We start from the raw sequence: 24,843 nt of genomic DNA on the forward strand, positions 1-24,843 counted from the left end.
AAAAAGAAATGGTCAGCGGTGCTGGTTTGCTTGGCGGTTTAGTTTCACTCCTCCTGAACGGGCTCTTGTGAATAATGACACACTCGGCTTCTGTTTGGTTTACGTTCAAGCAAATGTAACGTCAACTTTTTTGTTGCGGGTTTTATTGCTGGTTATGACAAGGCGGTTTATCTTAGTCTGATTTGGCGCGACGAAACTAGCTAAGCTGTTTTTTTTCTTCTTATCATTACAAAGGACTAGCTTATGAGGCGGGTTGATTCCTGTCTGCACACATCTTCTATTTAAAAACACAAATTATTTTTTTAAAGGTAAAAATCCATCTTTTGAAGCGATTATTCAGATTTGATGAACTTGGTGCGTCAGCAGTAACTTGGCGGCTCTGAGTCCGGTTTGGAAGTTGCAGTGGTGCCCTGCTGGCACGCGCCTGCAGCCCGGACGGAGGTTACGCCACGTCTGGTCCGGAGCTGAGGCGGTTCAGTGGGTTCAGGTTCTGTTTACAGTTATCCTTTAACGCCTTTGCTGTGACCATGTCCTATTTCGCAAATCAGCCGAGAATGCTTTCAGAACCACCACAAACTAGTTCCTTCCTAAGTTTGTTTCCAGCTTGCAAGGAATCACTAATTTACATTGTGTAAACTCTGAACTTTTGTTTGCTTCATTGTAGTGTTTATGTTACACCAGAGGTCAAGAGGTCAGGAATGGTGTTGTTTCTTGTACGGTGTCAAGTGCAAGGCCACAGTCAGGAGTCATTATTTCAAAATAGTTTACCCTAGACATGTACTTTCATGTCATTTTTTACTTTATTTAGTGTCTCACACAGAGTTGTGCAGCGTCTCCCATTGCTGAAGGCTCTCGCACAGGGTTCAGAACTTTAAAAGCTTTCACAACCAAACCACACGACTTTAATTGACACATGATGTGACATCTTGTTTTACGAACAGGCTTCCCCTATAGTATCTGTCAATTGATAAGGGTAGAAAAATTACTTCAAACTGAGAAGTCTTCATTTAAATACAACCAAAACAGTGTGTTTGGAATAAAAATAGAGTGTTGCGAAAGCTCGATTGCTTGATTTCTTACTCTGCACAGACCTGTTGCAGTCCTTAGACTTGTCGGTACACCCATGTACTTGAAGGCAAATAGATTCAAGCCGTGCAAGTTCAAGTGCTGATGGATGGCTGTCGCATTACAAACTCAACACAATTAATAGCATTGTCATTATAATAGCACTGGCTTTTGTAGTGACTGGTGGGACCAATAGGCTCTAGTGCAGAACTGGTGGAAGGAGATTTGTCTTGACTATAAAACCTGAATGCCAAACTGTGACTTCCTTTATCACTTTAGTTGTCTTTTCATGTATTTTAAAAGTGTTCCCAGTAGTCTTTTTAATTATGGTTATGCCGTTTTTAGGCAAAATCAATAAACCCGTGTTGTTTTCTACGACATAGTTTTTGAAGAGTATAGTTCATTATAAAATCAACTCTTAGTTGATGGTGGGACTGTTGGCGCCCATTCCCATCATCCATCTGTTTACATGGTAGCTTACAGCCCCTTACAACCCCAACCTAATATTGCTAGCACAACACAAATGGCGAGCAATATCAGAGCTACCCATGGATCTATTGGCCTACAAGTGGATGCATCAGAATGGAGCAGAGCAGGGAGCTTGATACTTGTCGTAGTAATGTGTATGTCACACTTACAAGCTTTTTCTAATGTCATTTTTTTGGCTGCTCCTGATTCACAATGATTTCAACAGAAATACTAATAAATGTGGTTTAAAATTAATTTTCTTTTATACGTCTTCAGTCGTGACTGTAGCTCTGCTCTTTTGACTTTGTTTTAGTTCCTAAACTTAAAATCCAACATTATTCTGCATTTCAGAGCAAAAAATACATCATCCCAGGATAGTATTTTACTACACTTTACTATATTTATGAATATTGCGAATGAGCGATCTTGGGCGTTGTAAATATTTGTACTCGAATTTTCGGCAGGAGATCGCGAGTATCTGAGCACCCACATACTCGTTACAGCCCTACAGCAGTCAGTTGTTAGCAGCATCTTAAAGCTGTATTGCGAAAAATAGATGAAGTAAAAATACAGAAAAAAATTCACTTGATGGTTAAGGATGCAACAAATGGAGCTGCTGGAAGAAGTGAGGAAGACATGAGCCCAGAACGAGTAGAAAGACGAGAACATTGACAAACTGTACGGACGAGTTGGAGCAACACTCTAGAATCGATGATCTGGTAACCACAGGGCTAAAAATCAAACAAAAATGAAGATCACTTGGGTTTGAATATTGGCTAAACTATTCATCAAATAAAACGGACCACCAGATCTAACCAAGACTATGGAAGTCAGCAATATGGAGGAGTTGGAGAAGTTGGAGAAGGTCTGGTCACAACAGTCTGAGTGAAAGAGAAGGATTGACATATATTTCAAGATGAGTTCAAGAAAATCACTAAGATCTTCACTGGACTTATGAGAACCTAAACTACAAACAAAAATTAACCGTGACCATGATTTGCTACAGAGTTTTGAACTGTGAACAACTTGACCTCAACTTATTCAGTTACACTGATAACAGCTCACAAGAGGTCATAGACCATGATAACAAGTTTTTTTCCTCAATAAAACATGGACTGCAAATATTACAGCACAGAGAACTTCAACAAGTCTGTAAACCCAGAAGGAAGACTGTCAATCATTCACTTTAACAGTAGAAGAATATATACCAACTTTGGAGACATCATGTATTATCTACAGAATATAGAACATTCATGTAACATCTTAACCAAATCTGTGACTTCGTTCAACCGTGACAAGGACATCCTGAATTGATTGAGTGTGATATAACTTTACTTTTTACTTTACATTTGGTTGAAATTAACCAAAAAAAATTGCTCCCCTGATATTCAAAGATAAAATAAGAAATTGTTTTTGCTGAACATATTTTAGTCAGAGTGACATATCTCAAGATTTAAGCTAACTTGTTCATTTTTAGGGCTGCACGGTGGCGCAAGTGGTTAGCGCTCTTGCCTCACAGCGAGAAGGCCCCGGTTCGAATCCCGGCTGGGACCTTTCTGTGTGGAGTTTGCATGTTCTCCCCGTGCATGCGTGGGTTTTCACCGGGGACTCCGGCTTCCTCCCGCCGTCCAAAAACATGCTTCATAGGTTGATTGGTGGCTCTAAATTGTCCCTAGGTGTGATTGAGGCCCCGCGACGGACTGGCGACCTGTCCAGGGTGTACCCCGCCTTCGCCCTTCAGCAGCCGGGATAGGCTCCGGCACCCCCGCGACCCCGAACGGGATGAAGCGGTCAAGAAAATGGATGGATGGATGGATGTTCATTTTTACCCACTTTTACCCCAAAAAATATTTTTTTGGGGGCAGTTTAATACAAAGACCTGAATGTCACCTTATTTATTTGTGCTGTATTTAAACATATAACAAGCATGTATTCCTGAGATAAATGTGAAATAATTCTCCCAGCACATGGAGAAAAAAAACAAACAGGTTCATAGTTATTTACATTTTTTTTTTTGGAAGAAAAGTATTCTTAAAAAAAAAAAAAAGGAACGGAGAAGAATTTGCCTTACTTTGTGTACACCAGTGAGCACATTTTCAAAGAACTGCAGAAATGTTAAAAACCAAGGTCCTTATCAACATGTTAGCTTTTGCTTTTGTTTTTTCTTAGTATTTGCAAGTATTTATACATTTTTTATTATTTTTTTTATTTGATTGGTGTTTTTACACAAGCAAAAGAAAAGGAAGCAGAGTAGCTGAAACCAGCCAAAAGCTTTAGACATCTATGTATGCAAACATGCTAAAATTATATGTTATAAAAAAACAATCCAATAATGTGCAAAATATTGAAAGAAAACCCCAAAAGATTTTGTATATGTTATACCTTTCTTTGATTTTAATGTGCCACAAGAGAAGTATTTCTGTTAGTTGTGTGAAGTAACAATTAAAAGGTGAAATTTTGTGATTATTTTGCACGCCTGCATTGATTATTGTATCAGAGCCACTGTGAGTCATTCTCTGCAGCTGGGAGAAAATTATGCATCAGCCTGAGATGCAGTTTTATTGGCATTTCTCCCAGGATGCACACTTTCGCTCGCTTTCTATCCGACTCTGTTGTATCTGTAACGCTGACATGCCTGCTGACTTAGATTTTCTGATATTGTCTGTTTTCTCCTCTGCGGCTGAAAGAAAAGACAGCTGTGTTATCTCTTTTTCTTTTTATCACCCTCTCTTGCCCGAGCCTTTTTCCTCTCAGACAAGCTCTATGAATATCAGATTGACTTATCTTATGCTGGAGTGATATGCGCCGTTAAAAAAATAAAATAAACTCCATGTTGAAAAATGAACAGTTTATGTGGCAAAGCCACGTGGAAAGAGGGGATGCATTTTGTTTGAACACAATAGCTGGTGATGAACGGGCCCCATTTGCATAACTTCAAATGAATACTGCATTTAAAAACATCTCCTTCAGGAAAAAAAGACCTAATTTAGTCTGAAGGAATGCAGCTCATAACTGGATCACAGCTGCTGAGGGTTTGTGTTTGTGTGTTTGTCTATGTATTGTGTTCTGGGGGAGGGAACATGAAAGACGTGACTCTATTTGCCATTCATGATCCTTGCAATGTTTGTGAGCAGAGAAAGTCCACAAATCAGCTAAGATTGTATTAACTTACTTAAATCTTTATATATATATTTTAAATTACAGATAATAATCTTGACAAAAGGTGCTAATATTTAATTAATGTGTAATTTCATAACTATTTCTCAATTTTACACTGTTTAAAGTGATGTTAAAAGTATAAAACCTGTGTAGGGTTGCAGATATAACATATTTCTAGCTTAGTATTTAATTTTTGAAGGTCATAAATGCATAATTTTTTCATGTCATGTTTAGGATCTTGATAAAAACAATATCTATCTTTAATACAAAACTTAATTTAAAAAAAAGGTCAGTATCCGAAAATCGGAAAGCGCCTTTCATGCTTGATAAGTTACCCAAAATTCACAGCTCTTAAGAACAGTATAGTTCAGAAAGATTGCTGGGTGTCAAAATATATTTTATAGGCACAGACTAAATGGTCATCAGTTATCAAAAGGATATTTTCATTCAAAACCCAAATTTATTACCCAAAGGAAACATTTTGTCTGAGTTAGTGAGCCTCACACATACCAAATTAATTCGAATTGATTCGACTAATTCACAAAATTAGTTTGTTCCTTTAGAAATAAACGTAAAAGATTCTGAGATATGATGTTTTGTAATCTTAAAAAAAAATTCAAGGGTGCTGCATTCAGGATTAGACAAAGTGGAATGATATATTCTGACATGCCAGAAGCCAGAACAGGAACAGAACATGAAACATCACAAGTTCTTCAGTCTTAAGATCACGTTTTTTCGTGCGCTTTCTTCCTTTTCAACATTTTTGTCTTCCGTTTATTTCATAGACTGATTCCAACATTTTTACCATTTTTGATGCTTTTATTTTGAAACTGATTTTTAATGCTAGACCATTCGATAAGTTTCATCGTCCGGCCAGCTTTGCAACTTATACTTTTTGGTCACAAAACGGAATAGAGAAATCATTCAACCACCCCAGAAGCTAAGTGACTGAATGGAGCAGAACCAGCAGAACCCGCAGGTTTCTGGTCAGGCACCTCCTTCCTTCTACACCTGGCTGCATCCAGCCAGTGATGGGATCAACCACCCTTCCTGGCAGAGCAGACCCAGATCTCCAGACCGCTTGGTGAGAAGTCGAACTTCACTCATACAGTCAACTGCTGGTGGTTAGAATAAAGATTAACTATTTTTGCAAGAGTAACATCTTTGCCCCATTTGAATTCCTCCTTTTTAAGGATAGCTTATTCTCAGATCAGTAACGACACCTATTTTTATGCACAACACACCCTTAATGCATCCACACACTTAGCATTCCTCACCTCAATATTTTATGTCCTTTCTTCTCATTTATCTCTTTCTAGTTATTAGTTGAAGCTATATTCTATGTTCCACATATGTTGATTGCTTTCCATGCTTTTACGTCCAGTATTTCTGCTTGTTCAACCTCATGTTATTCAATAAATATTCAAAAGAACGTTGTTGTTCAGATATCATTATTTTTCTTCTTTGTGGTAAAGTCAATTCAAAGGGTACAAATGACCTTAAGTTGAGAGACTAATTAATTGATTATTACTTTATTGATTAGAGGTAGCAGCTGATCATTACTGAGTAATATTATCCTTCATTACGAAGGAAGTGCTCCGAGGATAGTTTTTATTAAATCTCAGTTTAATAAAATGTATATATTTCAAACAACTTTGGGATTGAATACTTCATATTCACCCCTTTCACGCTACATTATAGTCTTTTTCAGTCACATTCTTTGGAGCTGATTCCCATTATTTCCATGCAACAAATGAATATGTTCGTCCAGATGTTGCAATTAAAAGGAGACCTGGGTTTATCAATGATTTAATCTTTATTTGGAAAATCAGTATTGATGCATCAAAAGTGTTCATTTCATTCATGAAAGTTTAATATAGACATATTAAGACTAGTAATGTGAACGTGTTTTTCACAACCAAATAAAATGAGTTTTGAATTGGGAAAAGTCAAATTAAACTGAATTGAGAACTTGTAATTGTGATCAAATGTCCAAGTTCAGTTTTTTAAGTAAATATATTCCCTTAACAAACACTGGTTTTGCTTTTATCATATTTTTTTAAAAAATATTTTAGAAGTGTATTAATGAAGGGATTCTTTGCAGAATGTTCCAGCAGAATGAGGAGCCTCGCTTCACCATCGAGCAGATCGACCTCCTCCAGAGGCTCCGGCGGACTGGGATCACCCAGGCGGAGGTCCTCCACGCTCTGGACACGCTGGACCACATAGACAGGCAGCATGGACACAAACTGGCATGCAAGCCTTCATACGTACCACCCACGTCTTCCTTGTCTTCCTCTAACCCCGCCTTCGCCTCTTCCTCCATGACTTCCACCTCAACTCAGACCAGTTTTCCTGAACACCGGCTCTCACTGTCACCCACTAACAACTTCGACACTGCGTCTCCGCCTCTGCCGGTTCCAGCCTCACCGGTCATGGTGCCGACTGTTGTACAGAACGGCCTGGTACCCGTCACCAACGGGAAACTCTCACCGCCGCGGTTTTCTCTCGGTGTGGTGGGTGGGAATGTACCTGGACCAGGTTACGCCTTCGAGGCCGCCGAGGAGTACATCGACGTGGATGAGAAGGTGGAGGACTTGATGAGGTAAGACCAGACCAGTCTGACAAGTCCAACTTACTCTTCACGTCATCCATGATGAAGAAAAACTCACTTTTTAAAGTAGTTTATTAAGGTCCGAAATGTTTGTTTAAAGTTACCTGTTAAATGATGTTGCATTCAGGAAAAGAGACGACAAATATGAGGAGAATCATCATTATTAGTCCTAAAAATAGAATTAATTTGGAGTAATATTTTTGTTTTTTTTTTAAGAGATCAAATGTCTGAAATATATGAAAAAGAAAAAAAATCCATCGTTTATACTTCCTGTTTGGCTGAATAAAACTATCTTAATATAAGGTAAATACAAAAAATATTTGACTATTAAATGTACAGTATAAAGCTAAACACCTGAACACACATCAGGGATAACATTTAAATTGTTAGTGGACAAAAAAGTAAGCAGGACCTTCTTATTAGGGCAAATATTTCTGTCAAAATACTGAATCAATGTGCAATTTTAAATTAATTAAATTTACATTTCAAACTAATTTCATTTGGTTACAAAAAACACTTTACAAAACTGAACAAGGATGGAACTTCCATGAATAAAATCAGAATTTCTTACATTTTAAACCAACACAAAACAGTTTTCTGCATCAACAGCAAAAAGAAAGAATACTCTGAGGAAATGACATAAAAATGTTTAACTGTATACATTATAACTAAGAGATAAAGTAAGGCTGCGACAGACTGGCGACCTGTCCAGGGTGTACCCCGCCTTCCCCCATCAGTAGCCGGGATAGGCTCCGGCACCCCCGCGACCCCGAAAGGGACAAAGCGGTCAAGAAGATGGATGGATGGATGGATGGATAAAGTAAGGCAGCTTTATTTGTTTTGCAGACACAAAGATGGCAAATCTTTAGCAGCACCCAGCAAAATAAAAACCAATAAGCTGCTATAAAAAGCGTTCTGTGTGTTTTCCACTGCAGATAAATTCTTTTCCTATTCTCCTCCAAACAATTCTTTGGTTTGTTGATGTTTTCTAGCTTTTGTTTATTCCCAGCTCGTTTTAGCAGATTCTAATCAGATTCAGGTCTGGAATTTGAATGAACCGTTTCAAGATCTCTTGAAAACATGCATTGTTCTCATGTGTGACACGAGTGGAGCCACATTTTAGCGTTGCACACTCTGCACCATGAGTTATGTAGGAATAAGTTGGTGTTTACAGAAGTTTTAAGGATTTGCTGTAATGAGAGAGATTTTTGGATCCAACTTTTGAAGTTAATCAGACTTTTGTAAATCTATTATAAGAAATGATGTTTCAAGTGCTAAGTTCTTGTACTTTTTTGTAGCTATTGTCTGTTTTTAATGATTTTTAAATGTATTTTCTCTTGTTTTCATCTCTTCTGTCACTTGCATGATACATTTGAAGACACTACTTAAGATTAGATGAGAAAATATGGTCTGAATGTCTGTTTTCTGCATTTCTAGGGGTTGTTGTGTCTGATCTGATTGTATTTTCAAAGCCAGCATCAGTAATAATCCAACAGATTGTTAGTAATTCACATCCCTGCATTCATGCACCTGCTGCAGAGGCTGTGATGGTCCTGAAGCCGGCCTCAATCTGAATATGTTTGGAAGAAATCAGCCTAACACTGACACATACACGGGCGTGCTGCTCATTTGTAGTCTGCAGCCGCCTGACGGCAGTCAAAGCAATATTGATTTAAACATGTGTGAAGATGAAATCAAGTCAGAAGGAGATGAAAAATGAATGCTGCAGGATTCAGCCTCTCACTGCCGTTTTATCTGGTGATAAAGTGTCAGCCACTCTTCTGTGTTAAGTGCATATGCAAATGTTAGGCTTTGTGTTTGTTTCTTTTAGGAGGGACAGTGCAGTGATCAAAGAGGAGATCAAGTCTTTCCTGGCTAACAGACGCATCTCCCAGGCAGTGGTCGCTCAGGTAACGGGTAAGCATCCACCCACCAACAGTTAAACCAATGCTTATAATCAAGTGTTGGTTCCTCTTGGTGACCTGGCTCCCTTATTGTGAAGGAATCAGCCAGAGTCGGATCTCCCACTGGCTCCTGCAGCAGGGATCGGACCTCAGTGAGCAAAAGAAACGAGCCTTCTTCCGCTGGTACCAGCTGGAGAAGACCAACCCTGGTAACTCCAGCCTCAAGCATGCACTCCTGCAACATCTTTAAATACCTACTCCAATCATCTTTTGATGTATTTTAAAAGTATTCCCAGTGATCCTTTTAATTGTGTGAATGCTCCACAGCGATTTCTGCAATCTCAATATCAAAACGTTCAGCATATTGAGGACATTACTGCTTGTCCTTTTGCTATTCGTACCATTAACGCAAATTATGCAAGTTTGGTATCAAAACGTGCTGCACGTTAGGACATTACTCAGAAAATAAAGTAAATTGCTTCAGCATCTTTAGCAAATAGCTTCAGAAACCACATTCAGCTAAAAGCATTCATACTAGCATTAACACAGGTAATGCAACTTTTTTAGTTATGATTGTTGTTTTTTGCGAAAATCATAAAACTTGTATCGTTTTCTAAGACAAAATCTCTGTAGAATGGAGGTTGTAACCTGCAGAAAATATCTTCTCTTACACCTAAGCTCTTTCTCAAACTGCATTTTTTCACAACTATTTGAATTAAAAAAATACTCAGAAATGTAATTTTAAGCTTAATTTTCTTAATATATGCCCTCCATTATCAAACAAAAAGCCACAAAAACATAATAAAAACTCTAAAAACATTTTTTTTGAGTGAGTGAGTCTTATAAATAAATGAAAATATGAGCAAATGCTTTTTAAAATGCTTGTTTTTGTGTTTTAGGTGATGTGAAACTGTTGTATTCCTTTAAAAACTGACCTCTTTGTGAATTTTGTGGGCATTTTCAGATGTCTATAATTACACAAACAAAGACTGAAAGCAAATAACAGTTATTTTGGCTTAAATTTGAACCCTCTGTGTCTCATAAAAATAAACCTCCTCTCCTGGCTGTGAGAGACAATGCAAACAAAGCTTTTGTCACTATCTTTAGCTGGACGAGCACTGAATTATTGAGGCCTAATATCTCTGACTCCAGGTGCCACCCTGGCCATGCGAGCTGCCCCTCTGGCTCTGGACGACATGGTGGAATGGCACCAGACCCCGCTCCCGTTCAACTCGGCGCCCACAGGCTTCCGTCTGAGACGGGGAAGCCGCTTCACGTGGAGGAAAGAGTGTCTGGCTGTCATGGAGAGGTGAGCTTTCAGAAAGAGGAGGCAGACCCAAAAAAGAGAAGTTAAATTAAAACGTGATGTTTTCATGCAGCTACTTTAGTGATAACCAGTATCCAGACGAAGCCAAAAGAGAAGAGATCGCCACCGCCTGCAACGCTGTGATTCAAAAACCAGGTAAGCGGTTTGCAACAACCCATGGATTCACTCGTTGCTTAAACCTAATGCTACGATCACAAATACAACTGCCACCGTGTGATGGGGAGGCATCGGCAGAATCTTCAAGATTTCATACTGCCCAATTTTTTTTTAATTGTTGGCGTGGTCATGAATGTAAACGGTGTGCAGGATGGCCTGATTCATGTTTTTTTTTTTTTTTTTTTACCCACTGGGTATTGGGCGCCTGTCGGCACGTGATATGGACGGCTGCCGTCCGGAGACATTTACACATTATCCAATTAGAGCTGCTGCCGGCTGGCGATCCGCCCTGCTGTCGCCCGAGTTTATAATGGCATCAATCCCGCCTGTCGGTGGACTGCCATCGCACTACCTCAAAATGTGCTCAAAACATGTAGCTTAAAAAAACGTAGGTTAGCCAAAACAGCTAGCATGTACCTGAAAAAATACATAAACTTCAAAATAGCCTAAAAAACTGAAAAAAAGCCTAAATTAGCCAAAACAGCTTGCGTGTAAATATTAGCCTAACTCCAAAATACCCTAAACAATCTTAAATGCAAAAATAGACCAAAAAGGTAACCGAATGCCATTTTTTATAACTTTAGAGCCATCACTTTATAACATAATTATGAATAATAAAAATACCAGGAATATTATTCCAGAATAAATCAACTTAAAAAAACTTTCAATATTTTACTCTCCATAAAAATATGTTTTGTCAAAATCATACAAGTTAGAAATAAGCGCAAGATAACATCGGGTCATTAATAACAATAAAATAAAATGATCTGGAGGGCCGGATATGGGCTTTAACTTTGACATGTGCTCCATGGGCTACAACCTTAGGCTACCTTCGAGCCCCATACCACTTTCCCCATTTTTTTTTTTTTGCCTGCAGACAATTAACAAGTTCTGTTCACCTTTTGGCATATCCCGTCGCCACAGCGAATCAGCTTTCACTGATTCACATAGGTGGTTTGGCAGAGATTTTTATGCCACATTCCCTTCCTCACACAACCCTCCATTTTCTCTGGGGACTGGTACAGAGACACTCGTTAGGCCCCTAAATATGTCATTCAACATTTAAGAATAACAACATCATGTTATAATTCAGAAATCCTAGATCAAAGTCTTAAAAAAAAACTGTCTCAAACCAGGGAACAACAATTGAGATAGCTAGAGGGGAAAAAAACCTTGAAGGAACCACTGACACTGCAGAACTACCTGAGTAAGAAACACATTTTTAGGTGTTATCGTGTGGAGATGAATTGATTTGTGGGCTTTACTGTGACATTCAATTCCTTTTGTGTAATTCATTGACGGTTGATCTGTTACAGGGAAGAAGCTGTCTGATTTGGAAAGAGTTACCTCTCTAAAAGTCTACAACTGGTTCGCCAACCGCCGCAAAGACATCAAGAGGCGTGCCAACATAGGTAATGTCTACCTCTGTTGTTATTGAAGTAAGACATCTGCTGGCTGCACATCTGTGTCTCATCCTGCAGTCTTGTGTTTTCTGCGTGCAGCAGCAGCAGATTGAGTTTCTGTTAAAGGAGCATCAGATCAGCTGCTGCTGCTCTCACTGGAGTTGATATGCTATGATGACTTTGTGTTTTTGAAGAAGCAGCCATCCTCGAGAGCCATGGTATCGAGGTCCAGAGTCCAGGAGGTCAGTCGGTCAGCGATGAGGTGGACGGGAATGAATTTCCTGACCAGGTGATCTACAGATGAGGAGGTTATACTAGTCGTCTTAGGACGATTTTCATCAATGATTTTGATTTTTTGTTGTGCTCTGACGCAGGGCTGTGAAGCATCCCTGTTAGACAAGAGAGCTTCAGCCCGGCAGTTAGCTTTCAGTCGAGCAGATCTGTCTTCTCCAACCCAGGTACATCCCACCTACCTCCAGACAATTCCTCCCTTCACAACACCTGTTAACCTCCTTCTTTGTTCTCCTCTAGGCTCCCACGCCATTTCCCGGCTGGTTTTCCGCTCTGGCCAGAGGGGGCGTGTCAGGACAGAGGGGCATCTCTCTGATTGGCCGCTCTCTCCTCTCAGCGTCAGGTGCTCCAGCCGAAGCTTCCAGGCTAGCGGGTGCGTCCTGGTCTCCTCCCTCCCCTTCCCTGCAAGACGAGCCCAGCATTCACAGAGCGCCGTCGGAACCTCAGGACGCAGCAGGTTTGGGGAAAAACGCGCCTGATAGTAGAAGCCCGGCTTCCGCCGGTCAGCTGGAAGAAGCGGGGAGCAGCGTGGGGAACGAGATCAAGATGGAGTCTCTGGAGGACGACTGACGGAGCTGGAGCAGTCCGAACAGGTCTCACTATATGCAAGCAGAATCTGTGGGAATGTATTAAGAAAAAAAAAAAAAGACCAAAAGTTGTGTAAAGTCCAATCCTGATATACCTCCCAACCCTACCTCCAACCACCAACCTGCTCCACTACACTCGTATAGCAACTATATCATTATAAAGATTATAACAAACTTTTATTAGTGTTCTCCAGGCTTCTCTGAAAGTTTTACGATGATCCTGAAAACAGCAGACAGTAATGGTCGTGACTTTTGCTCCACCTCATTTCTGTGGTTTGTTTTTGAGGCTCTGCTGAAACTTTCAGAGAAAGCAGCCGGCGAGGACACGGCGCTGTGTGCAGATTTCCTCTGGAAACAGAACAACACTGTATTTAGCGCGGGAATCAAACTGTTTCAGGGTCTTTCACTGTGATCGCAACACAACTGAAAAGCCTCAATGTGTATACAGCTCAAAGCTCATACTTAGCGGTTCTTTTCCACGTGCTTGTGCATTTTTATCAGAGAAACTACAACATTTCTTACAGATGGAAACATAATGCATAAGAGAGCAAAAATCAGAAAGATGCAACTGAGAAAAAAAAGCTTCTGTGGAAACAGAAAAAAGGCCATAACTTCAATTTTATAACTTGTGATAAATGTTGATGTTAGAGTTTAACCAAACTTACAGCACACATACATTTAGTTCTCCTTATATGGTACATTTCCCATTTTAACCGATGATTAGAAGCATCTTTTTGCCCTTAAAGACCCACTTCGATCGTCTTTTGAGATAATTTAATATAATCTTAAGTTTCCAGAATCGATTTGATTCCATTCACAAGAACCTGGATGGATTCAGTTCACGATTTGTTTTTATTCTGTCGATCCACTCAATTCAATTCAATTGTATATTTACAGGGTTTAGACATTTTTGTTTAGAGAAACATTAATAATCTATATATGTGTTGGAGATAATTATGTTAATATGATACAGTTTACATACTGTCAAATGTATTAGTTATATAATGAATCAATGAGATTGTTAACATCATGCAGTGTTACATGGATTCTCAAACAGAAAAGCTCCAACAATTGTTCTGCCTCTCCTGGAGGGCGTTTCAGTTTGGCCACTAGGTGGAGCTCACGCTAAAGTATTAAACTTTATTCCAGATGCTTGGAGCAAAAAATTATGCCTTAGACCACAAACAGTTACTTTAAAAAATGTATTCCCTTAAAAGGGTTTTGAAAATTTATGCCTGCGACTATATGAAGCTGATTGACTGAGCGTTAGCTTTAGCTGCCCTAAGGAAAATTTAATTACACGTTAGCATCAAGCTAGCAGACTTTAGCCGAGATCGATCTCTACTTTTATGGATCGATTATTGGTCTATTAAGCTTGGATCAGTTCTGATCGAATGATCGATTTAATCAACCCAGCGCTAATTTTAATTATGTTGTTTTTAGCTAAAACCAAAAACCTGTCATTTTTTAGGACATAGTTTCTGCAGAGCGGCAGGAGTTCATTGGTATTGCATTTAGGTTGTGGGTGAGACTGTTGACACAGAGCAACCCCGCCCCCTCTTCCCCTTCTAGTTGCTAAGATCTTGCAGAAGGGGGTTTGTGGCCCATCTAGCGTATTTTCTGTCAGAAATACACTATCATGCTGTTCTTTAGCCTTTTAGAGTAAACTATATCCGTATATATGATTTAACCTTTGCACACTAAAGAATAAGTTATTTATAACACATGAGTAATTTTCAGGAACTTTTTTCAGAAGTAAAACAACTCGATCTCTGAGGCTACGTCTTTTGCTCCTTGTGGGCGCCACCCAATCACCGCTACCTCCAGGGAGGCGGTGGTGGCAGCGCAGACTCTTCCTGGAAGGGGCTGTTCCCACTTTGTGATGTCACAATGTGAGGACCCACTCGTTTTTGTAGATTGGGAGGTGCTGTCGCTCAGACTGCACAGTTTTAGAGGAATGCTCAGAGAATAATACCGATTGATTTTTTTCAGAGGAATTAATATTAAAATACACTCAAAAGCTTAAAGTTGATTTTGTATGAAATAAGCCACAAGAACATGTTGAGAACACCAAAAACAGCGTTTTCATCGGAGTGGGTCTTTAACAGCTGCAGTTTCAGTTGTGGCGCTCAGCCACGTTTTTGATCCTCTTCTTCATGCGAATTCTTAAAAAGTAAGAATTCCAACCCTGTAAACGCTGTTGGCGCTTTTCCTCAGTATTTTATTACTATAAACTTTAGTGGTATGTAAGCAACTTGTACTCAAGCGTCAGTGTTAGACTTTCAGGTTCTTCTAAGACTTTTAATCTTCACAGCCTCGCTTTGGCTTCACAGCCCAAACTGTATATAAGCCCCGTGATATCTGCCTGATCGGCTCCTATTTATTCATTTATACCCCCAAAATGATTGATCACTGTGAGATAATCACCAATGTAGATCAGGAGAGAAAAGTGAAAGGAGACATATACAATTGTACATAGGTGCTGTTTGTAGCCTAATCCATTTCTATTTACACTGCATGTCAATTTAAGCATCAAATGAGAGAAACTATCAGTATGAGGCTAACTTTTTTTTTTTTTTTGGTATGCGGAAAGTGAAACATTAGCCAAAGTATTAAGCTTTTGTGTGTTTTCTGAGTGGATGGAGTACTAGAGATATGCTGATGAAAGGCACATGAAATGTGTTCAATTATTGCTAGAAAAAGATCTTCCTTATACGTGTATCCGTGCTTGTTCTCGATGTGTTGTAAACACACGCCGGCGCTTCAACCTCCTACTTAGAGTTTATTTGAACGACACTTTATTGAAGACTGTGCTGATCAGATGCACTGCTGGTCTCACATTTCAGAGACGGCACAGCCACTGTGGAAGTCCAGCCTCTGCGAGGAACTTTTGCACTTTTTGAAGTTAAGTTGTAATGTTTGTCCAGAAGAACCCCTAAAAACCTCAGTTTTCCTCGTCTTTTCTAAACTCATTTTATGTGCAAAAATCAACAGAATTGTCTGATCATGGTGATCTTAGTACTGACCAGAGATGTAACCTTATGAAACCATAACCACATATGAAGCTAAAACCCTCCTGTAAACAAAACACTCTCATTATCATGAAGGAATTTTTCTCTTGATTTAATTTTAGTCCTTTAATCTCTTTTAAAGCCACATGACAGCACCTTTTTTTGGTCTTGACTAAACGGAAACATTTGTTGATTTGTTGCTTTTTGGCTTTAATAATCCTCCTGATACATTTAAAAATATATAGTTTCTAATAATCTTTCAAAATCCAGATGTACATGACCATCATTTGGATGCAAAAGAGCTACCAGTCAGTTAAAACTGGCACAAAGCATCGACAGGCCAGTGTCCTTCAGATGGTAGCGCCCTCTGCTGGATGCATGTTGCATTTTTCTTGTAGCTCATAAGTCACTAGTTCGTAGGATATCAGTACTTAAGACTGCCCACATATTTGATATTTTGTTTACACACACACACATATATATATATATATATATATATATATATCTCCATGATTGAGTCATGTTAGGTTGTTGCTGCTAAGAACAAAAATCCACTTGGATTTTCTTCCACAAAATCGTCTTCACACTAACAGGCGGCGCCGTACTGATACTCTAAAAAATGAGGTATGCTTAGATGAAACATGTACAACACTACTATTAGCACCACTTCTCTTAATAGTTCTAAGTTTTCTAATTATTAACATTTTATTTAGAACTCGTTTCATGACATAATTCTTCAAAGATTAGAGTTCACATGAGCTATTTGTCCAACGTATAAAACCATAAGCTTCCATAATTGCTTTGATTAAGCTTTATTAAAAATATTCCCAGACAAAAGACTCAATGATTGGGCTTTTAGCTCTTATAACCCTTTGAGACCGGAGATGTTAAATAATCCTTAAATAAACTTTAACAAACCATTACTTTTGAACGTAATTCCAGCATGTTCTGAAGCAACATCAATTACATTGATCGTGTTAACGGCCTATTTGTAATTTCTGCTACAAATGTTTAAAAAAGAGAAAACACTAAAAGCTTCATTGAAGTGCAGTAAAGCAGAGTTTTATTTTGAAGTGCCTTCTGTTTTTGGGAATCAGTGCATGAGGAAGACTTCTGCAGTGGCTGTTTATGCCATCACTGCACCACTACTAACTAAGACGTGTTCTGTCAGTACTGTTGACGGGACTTTTACTCAAGCAGGTGCTGTAAAACTCAGCAGATACCTCACCCCCATCCTCCCCTCCCAGCGATAAGCTCGTCCCTGCAGGTTCCTCCACAGCTATTTCAATGTGAAACTGTTTTGAGTTTTCAAAAAAAAAAAAACGACGGACTGTGATGAGTCTTTAGAAAGAAAAAAGGGAACTCCGCCTTTAGTTGGAAAACTTATGGGGAGGTTTGTTTCTAAAACGTAACTCCTGTGTTAGTTTGAGTTTTCATCCTAAATCAACAAAATCGTCCTCCGGGTGGAGTATAAATCTTCTGCGTTGTAGCCAAAATGTCAAAACTTTTGTTTCTGTGTGACTGAGCGGCAGCAGAGCTGACCCCAGTGTTTATGCTTTAAGCTTGATTTTCCTTGAGTCTTTCTTACGACACCAAAATGAATCGTATTATTTTCAATCTGCTAAGCAGAAGAAGCCGTTCTGGAACGAATCTATAGATTTATTAGACCATTTGCTGTTTGAGATTATTTCAGGACTGAAGGTGAAGCCGCTCCCTTCAATGTCCTCGTGTTTATGCGTCTGAAGTTGCTGTCAGATCATCTTCCTGCCTTTATGATTGTTAATATGTTAAGGCTAAAGTAGTGGGTCAGGGTGCACAAGTTCAGGGTCACCTAGACACACTGCAGTGTTACACATTTCAAAAGACATTAAATAAGCAGTATTTGGTATAAGCTGAACTCAACAGCTGAAGCCTCTGTTCCTGTGTTTCTATGATCTGTTGGAATAAAAACACAGGGCAGTTTAGGGTTTAGTTTTTCTTTTTTTTTTTTTTAAACATCTGCCTTTTATTCCTCTGTTGCCTTGTTTGGAAAGCTGCTGCTTGTGTTGCATTTCAGCTCCGATGGTCAATCCCGCTTCCCTCAGCTGAAAAACTGAGCAGCAAAGATAAAAACCGAGGTTCTGAAGAGTTTAAACTCCAAAGGCTCCATGAATGTGATTTGTAATGTGCTGTCTGAGGAGAGTTAAAGCCAAGGGGATCTGATTCATCCGGGATAAAGACAAGACAGTACAGAAATGTTGCTTCTTCTTTTTTTTTAGGTGGGAAAAATAAAGGTTTCCTGGTCTGTACATTAAGAGACTGGAAAAGGTGAACACTTTTAATCAGTTTAAAGGTGTGGTCGTCATTTCATTCTGGCAATAAGCTCTTTAGTAAATCTCTGTAAAATGGAAAATGTCAAACTTCAGCTGGATGTATGTTTTATCTTTTTTTGGTCATTGTTTTTATATTTCAAGATTTAGTGCCTTTTTTGGACAGTAGACTGTTGTGTAATCGCTATGTAGAGAATCTACATACGCCTTGTTACTTTTTCATCTGTTGGATAAACCTTAATTTGTTATTTTTAAGGTGTGTTTTTATTGATATTCTATTTACAAGGGAATAAAACTGATCTAACAATAGGTTTCTTTCTCATTCTTTCATAAAATATTTATAGAATACATACTTGTGTAAATATATTTTTGCACTTTGATAGAAATTTCAGTTTGGTCAGATTTTTTTTTTTTTTTTTATGATCCAAGCTTGCCATCTTGGATCATAAAAAAATAAGGACTTAAGTTAGGCAGCATATTACGCCATCAAAGTGCGCAAAAATACATCTTGTTGATGTCTACTAGATAAAGCTACATGTCACACCGCAAGCAACCAAACCTGAATACAAATATTTAATGCTTTAAGTAAAATTTAGTGTAGTACTTTTAATCACTGACATTGAGTCAAGACACAATTCAGCAAAATTGTTCGGCCTGTGCTGTTCAAAAGCAGCATGTGTCATTTTAGCATTTACCAAAAAAGAACAAAAAAATAAAACTGGGAAGAACAACGTGCTCATTGCACGTAAATAGTACAAGTCTAATAGCCGACCACAAAAACAGCATTAAGACGACCATTTATCGGAGTTAAATTTCAACAGCGCTAGCTTAACATTAGCTTTTAGGCAGACAAATACGGCAACGAACTGAAACACACGAAAGAAGCGAACCATCAACCAAGTGGACGTGTGAACACTTAGTGGTTTAAACAGGTGATTTCATTTGAGTTGCTGAGTTTGTTTATTTAAAGGAAAAATCGCTAAAGCGCCAGTCGGCAACCATCGAGGTTGCAGGAAAAACAGGAAGCAGTCCGGGGTTGACCCGGATGTTAAAGCTTTTCCTCCTGCAGTCAGCGGAAATGCGGTGTTAGTATGGTTAGTACGACATGAACCAGTTATTTAAAATATACTAACTTGTCATTTTTATAGGAGTTTTGGAAATGTAAATAAATACTGATAGATTAATTTTAATATTACAATAAACATGTCTGAATAAACAAGAAATGCTAACTAAAAAAAAATCTTGATGTGAAATCAAGATTTTTTTTCTGGACCTTATTTAGACTGAGTTAAAAAAAAAAAAAAAAAAAAAAACTTTTTTAAACAACCAGAAGTTTCAGCAACAATTACTAACCGCACTCTTAAAATGTTTAGTCTCTAAAATAATCCAGATCAAGTTTAAAACGGGCAGCAATAATTATTGTAAACCTTTTTGAATAATTTGCCACAAAAAAGACAAAATTCACTCTATATAACTGATTTATTTTCTTCTTCAACCAGATTACTGTTCAGATTTAAAAATGAAAACAATAAATGTCATAATACAACTGTATTCTTTGGATTACAGCATGAAATTACATAAAAACATTTAAATTAATCAGAATCAAACTTGTGCTCAGATTTCTTTTATAGGTCTTAATATGATCATATTTACACACACAAACAGGATCATTCACACACACACACAATCCCCATCCAAACAAAGCTCCTCACAGCAGAAGAGACTCAGACATTAGTTACATTGATAATAATACTGTTGAACAAGGCCAAGGCCACGCTGAAACACATCTAAATATAGAAAAGTGTTCTTTTTTTTTTTTTTTCCTTAGCTACATACGTGTAAAGATAGAGACTAGAGGGGCTTCTTCTTCTTTTTTTTTTTTTGCAGCAGTAACAGCCGGGATAGATGTCCTGACTTGACGAGCACCAAACCCTTTCAACAGCTCTGTTAAACATGGCTACTGGTACCTTGAGAATTACCAATAAATTTAAAAATGCAGAGCTGGATCTGGAGTCTTGTAGAAGAATAGAAACTGATAAAGGATCAGCTAGGTATTGCTTTTTTTTGAGGGCTTCTTTTAATGTTTGAAAACACAGTGAAGCAGGGAGAAGTACATCTATAGCTGCGTGGTAAAAAGGTTAGAACTACCTGATAACCGAAGCAGGGACAGAGAGTGAAAAAGGTCGGCTAAAAATGCAGTAAAAGACCGATCCGGAAAGTAAAAACCTGGAAGATCTGATTTGCTCCAAACTGAGCTGTTGAGCGGGGCAGTGCTTTGTTAAAAGTTTGAAGATTTTAACATTAAATAAGCTTAGTTTATATACATAAAATTCCCTGTGAGGAAGCTTAAGCCTCTTCTGGCAGAGTTTCCTCAGGCCCCACAAGGAAGAGACAGTTTAGCATCTGTTCCTGCAGAAGAGGCAGTGAAGAACCGGACTGCTCGCGAGATCAAAGTACCCGACTTCCTCAGGGGAAACCTGTGTTTGACTTATCTTCTTTCTTCAGTTACTGGAATCAGTCCAGTTCCAGGCTGGAGACCATATCAAAGCAGTGTTTTGCTTCAGGGAACCCACAAAAACACATAGATATGGAAAGAATTCTGAAAGAAACAAAACACACTTAAAACAAAACTGGGAAACAAAGTTCTGATCCCCAATCAAGAATAAAAAAAAAATCAAACTGAATGTTTCTGCTATGGCTGATGCAGCCATAAATAATGCAAACTGTGAAACTAAATCCAGCCTGATAACGTGTATTGTTGCTGTGTGGACAGTGTAGTGCAGCCAACCAGCATCACCGTTTCATGTAGAGACAATTGCTTTCTGTGATTCTGCAATCTGAGCTGCTGTTATGCGACACCCCCTCACAATGTCACCTCTTTTTAGATTAAAAGAACATTGAGAACACAAAAACACTGATATTGTTGTCTTTTCTTTTAGTAAATGTTAGGTGTGTTGACTTGAGTCCCCTCAGTTGCTGTGATATGAGACCTGTGTGGCAGACAGACAGGCAGGCAGACAGACAGACAGACAGACACGTGTTTGGAGGCACAACAACACACAGAAACCAGTCTGAGGTCACGCCACAAAACCGGCTTCTGAGCACATTTCCTGTTCCAAGTCCACTCAACATTCAGAAACTCACATATGTTATTTACAAGCGACACACAACCACACACATCACACCTTATTGCCTTCCTTCATCGCGACCAAAAATGAACCACAGAAACAACCAAACTTCAACGTTCTGAGCTGCTTTCATCTGCCTGTTAGCACAGCAGACAGCCACCACTGTACTGCACTTCCTTAAAGGCCAAATAATAAATACACAAATAAACTCCACTTTGACGACACGTCGTTGTTGCATCTTAATGCAACTCCATTCCTTAAAAAAACTCCTTATTCTCCTTTAAAAATCAACAGAGAAGTGATTTCCTATCTAAAACGTGTTTTAACCTTTTCAAGTGCCTCAATATTTATCCAAAAATATTGCCCACTGAACCCGGAGCACCGTCTTGAACTCACCCTTAAACAAGAAACTTCGCATAGACTGAGATAGATCATCAGATAAATGATTTACAGGTAAAATAAAAAATGACAAAGCTAATAGCAGCAACTTCCATGTCATAATCTGTGCAACATTTAATTAAAAAAAATGATTTCCATGCAATAAAGGCATGTGTACAAGTATTTCTATATAAATACTACTTTTCCTCCCCTCGTGTTACATAGGCGCATGATCAAATAAGGGAAAGCACATCCATACGGGTGAAACGAGAGAATCTACACAGAATTCCACACCAATCACAGAACTCTGGGGTCATGGAAACGGTTACAGTCGACATGAAGAGAACTGGTTGCTAGAGTCCTCAAAAAAAAAAAAAAAACCTATAATATCCCAATTTTCAACTTTAAAACCACATCTGAGCTCCTGCTTTTGGCTCACTTGGTGAAGCGGAGCTCAAACACTGATCCAGTTTCCATCGACTTCAGCTTACAGCCGACTGCTCCACACATTCATCATTGCTGCTCCACTAGTGTAAAAACGGAGAAATAAGGCGAGCAGCTGGATCCCCTTCAGGGCGGGATTTATCGTTTGCATCTTCTCCGACCTGGACAGTGTTTCCACAGGCTGCTGTAGTGATGATACGTAGAGTTGCCCCTCATGAGCCTGACAGCGCTGATGTGTGCTTCAGAACTTATCATGTCAGTGGAAAACATCAGCCTTTCAGGAATGTTTAAATTAAATAAAAAGTCATGTAAAAAGTGGGCCACATTCCAGCTCTTCTTCACCGTTTGTCAGGAATGTTTTAGACGAGAAACTCATCTGTCGCTGTTTCAGCTTAAAAATGAAAAAAAAGGTTGCTATAACAAGATAAAAGTTATTTTCCCAAGTTAACTCACTCTACACTTGCCTCTTTCTGTCATCTCCGTGCCCTAATACTGCCGAGAGCGCCCCCTGATGTCAGACAGACGGAGAGGTCACCGTTTGACCTGCTCTCACTGCAGTCCCGCTCTGTTCACTTGCACACACTTTTTATCCCACGTCTCCAGTGCAAAATCTACTTTTAAAGCCTCTCGGTTTGAGCGTTCTGCCTCGTGCAGCATCTCCAAACGTGGACTTTAACTCTTCCTGTACACCAGCACCATCACACAACTTCACCTGTGCACACAAGACACGAAAAACTGTGCATTATACACACATTCACACCCCACATCGCCTCTCTCTCATCTACAGTCCCTGAGATCTCCTCACACTCGACACAAGGCATTCTCCACAGTCAAATATACGCAACACAAAGCAGACCACGGTGAAGGCACATTCTGGGAGCATCTATCTGCAAAAGGACGAGGAGTCCAGGAGGGATAGTCCAGCCTCCTACAAGGAGCAACACCTGGAGCAATGAACTCTGGGAACTGAAGTCACAGGACTACATAGATGAATATTGCAGGGATGTCATTCTCCTCAACTTCTCTGATCCCCATTCCCAGATCCACGTTTGCTCTGAACCTCTTCCTCACGGACTCCTCCCGCCTCTGCGTTATCTTCCTACACGATAAGCAGTCCTTCCTAGAACTTTTACAAACTCTGGGTAGTCTTTTGAAGAAACATCTGCATTTTTTTCCATTAAAATGCTTCATCTAGATCTTCTATTTTGGTGTCGTTTCTGCTGAGTTTCGGTCTCAGCTGCTCCAGGACTTGCGGTTCTCTCCTCTGCGAATGGTGATGGCTTCTCCTCGCAGGATGGGGACGTGGACCGAAGGGGGGACCTGGCTGTTCCGATCTCGACTGGACAGTCGGTCGGGTCGGACGAGCACCCCGTAACCTGCTTTGCAGTGGAAGTAGCGATGACCCCCCACCGAGCCGTCGTTTTTACCTGAGGAAAGGAAATAGAGCAGACGACACAAACCGTGAGCTCTCCAGAGTTTAACAATGAGCAGGTTGAGTAAAATGCACACTTACCCACAGGAGTGTTCAGCTCCACCCCAACCCACACTCCTTCAGCAAAGTGTGTTGTTCCGATGTAGCGCACCGTTCCTGCTTTGTTGCTTCCGACTGTGACATGCGACCCTTCAGTCAACCACTCAGGCAGAGCGTCGTCATGACCTCGCTCCTCATCGTCCACACAGATCTCCAGTTTTTCAACGCCTTCCCCTCCTCCTGCGTTCTGCGGCCTCTGTTCTGAGCAGAGCTCCGCTCTGACATTGTTGTGATTGGCTGAGCTGTAGGAAGTAGGCGGGGAGACGGCTGCCACCTTGGTGCCACACTGAGGAGGAGAGGTCACAACATCGCTCCGATCAGCACCCTGCTGCTGCTGCTGGGGGGTTGTGGGGGATGTAGTCTCAGCAGCCAGGAGGGAGGAAGACGAGGAGGAGGGCTGAAGAACATCAGACAGGGTAACTGTGGAGACGCTAGTGGAGAAATAGCCGCTTGACGACTGGCTGAGGGGGCTGAGGGGGGTGGTGTCATGCGGGTCATGCACAGGAAGAGGAGGGACGTCTGGCAGCTCTGTCCTCCTGTCTTTGGCAGCAGGCCGTACAGCAGCGGCCTACAAGGGTAGCGAGGGTTACCGCCGGATACCGCAGGAGCAGGGGGGGCAGGCCAGAGCATGCAGAGAGGCAGAAGAAGACAGTAATCATCCCATAAAACGCTGCTTCTGCAATATTTGACTACAACATCTTTGAGAACATTTACTGATCTTTAACATCTTTTTTTTAAGCTGACAACTGTTTAACTGAACAATAATTATTCTTTATGGTAAACAAGGTCATTAAACTCTATTATGAAAAACAATCATAAGCCATGGTTTTCTCTTCATTTGTCTAAATACTAAATCAATTATCATTTCTATTTGAATAAATATTAGTGCTGTCAATCAATTAAAAAAATTAATCAGGTTAATCACGATTCATTCTAATGTTTTACAAGGTAAATGTTATACGACAATATTCAGCTTTTGTACAAAATCAGACCAGAGAGAAAATGTTTCCCTTCATTTTTATTGTCTGAAAGGTTTTTTAATCTGAAGGATGCTGGGTGTGGATGCAC

The 24,843-nt window shown here is 39.7% G+C and overlaps 2 protein-coding genes across 8 annotated transcripts in view; one reads left to right on the plus strand and one right to left on the minus strand.

Moving 5' to 3' along the window:
- LOC112160792 (homeobox-containing protein 1) overlaps positions 1-18,603 on the plus strand; it is a 19,822-nt gene extending 1,219 nt beyond the window's left edge. Inside the window, exons 2-10 of one of the 3 annotated variants that reach the window (XM_024295599.2) lie at positions 6,797-7,297; positions 9,138-9,223; positions 9,309-9,419; positions 10,363-10,519; positions 10,590-10,672; positions 12,010-12,105; positions 12,291-12,385; positions 12,471-12,554; positions 12,628-18,603. In XM_024295599.2, the coding sequence (XP_024151367.1) occupies positions 6,798-7,297; positions 9,138-9,223; positions 9,309-9,419; positions 10,363-10,519; positions 10,590-10,672; positions 12,010-12,105; positions 12,291-12,385; positions 12,471-12,554; positions 12,628-12,957 (1,542 nt within the window). In that variant the 5' untranslated portion in view covers position 6,797 and the 3' untranslated portion in view covers positions 12,958-18,603. The remainder of the gene's footprint in view (positions 1-6,796; positions 7,298-9,137; positions 9,224-9,308; positions 9,420-10,362; positions 10,520-10,589; positions 10,673-12,009; positions 12,106-12,290; positions 12,386-12,470; positions 12,555-12,627) is intronic. The other 2 variants (XM_024295600.2, XM_024295601.2) reach the window with 2 other exon arrangements.
- Positions 18,604-19,754: 1,151 nt separating this feature from the next.
- The window catches only part of kif13ba (kinesin family member 13Ba), a 38,098-nt gene continuing 33,009 nt past the window's right edge, over positions 19,755-24,843 (minus strand). For all 5 annotated transcript variants that reach the window (XM_036211355.1, XM_024295596.2, XM_024295594.2 and 2 more), the window contains 2 exons: positions 23,758-24,343; positions 19,755-23,671 (listed from right to left, as the gene is read on the minus strand). In XM_036211355.1, coding sequence (XP_036067248.1) covers positions 23,478-23,671; positions 23,758-24,343 — 780 coding nt within the window. In that variant the 3' untranslated portion in view covers positions 19,755-23,477. The remainder of the gene's footprint in view (positions 23,672-23,757; positions 24,344-24,843) is intronic.

This window comes from Oryzias melastigma, linkage group LG3, assembly GCF_002922805.2.
Source record: "Oryzias melastigma strain HK-1 linkage group LG3, ASM292280v2, whole genome shotgun sequence".
NCBI classification, from domain to species: domain Eukaryota; kingdom Metazoa; phylum Chordata; class Actinopteri; order Beloniformes; family Adrianichthyidae; genus Oryzias; species Oryzias melastigma.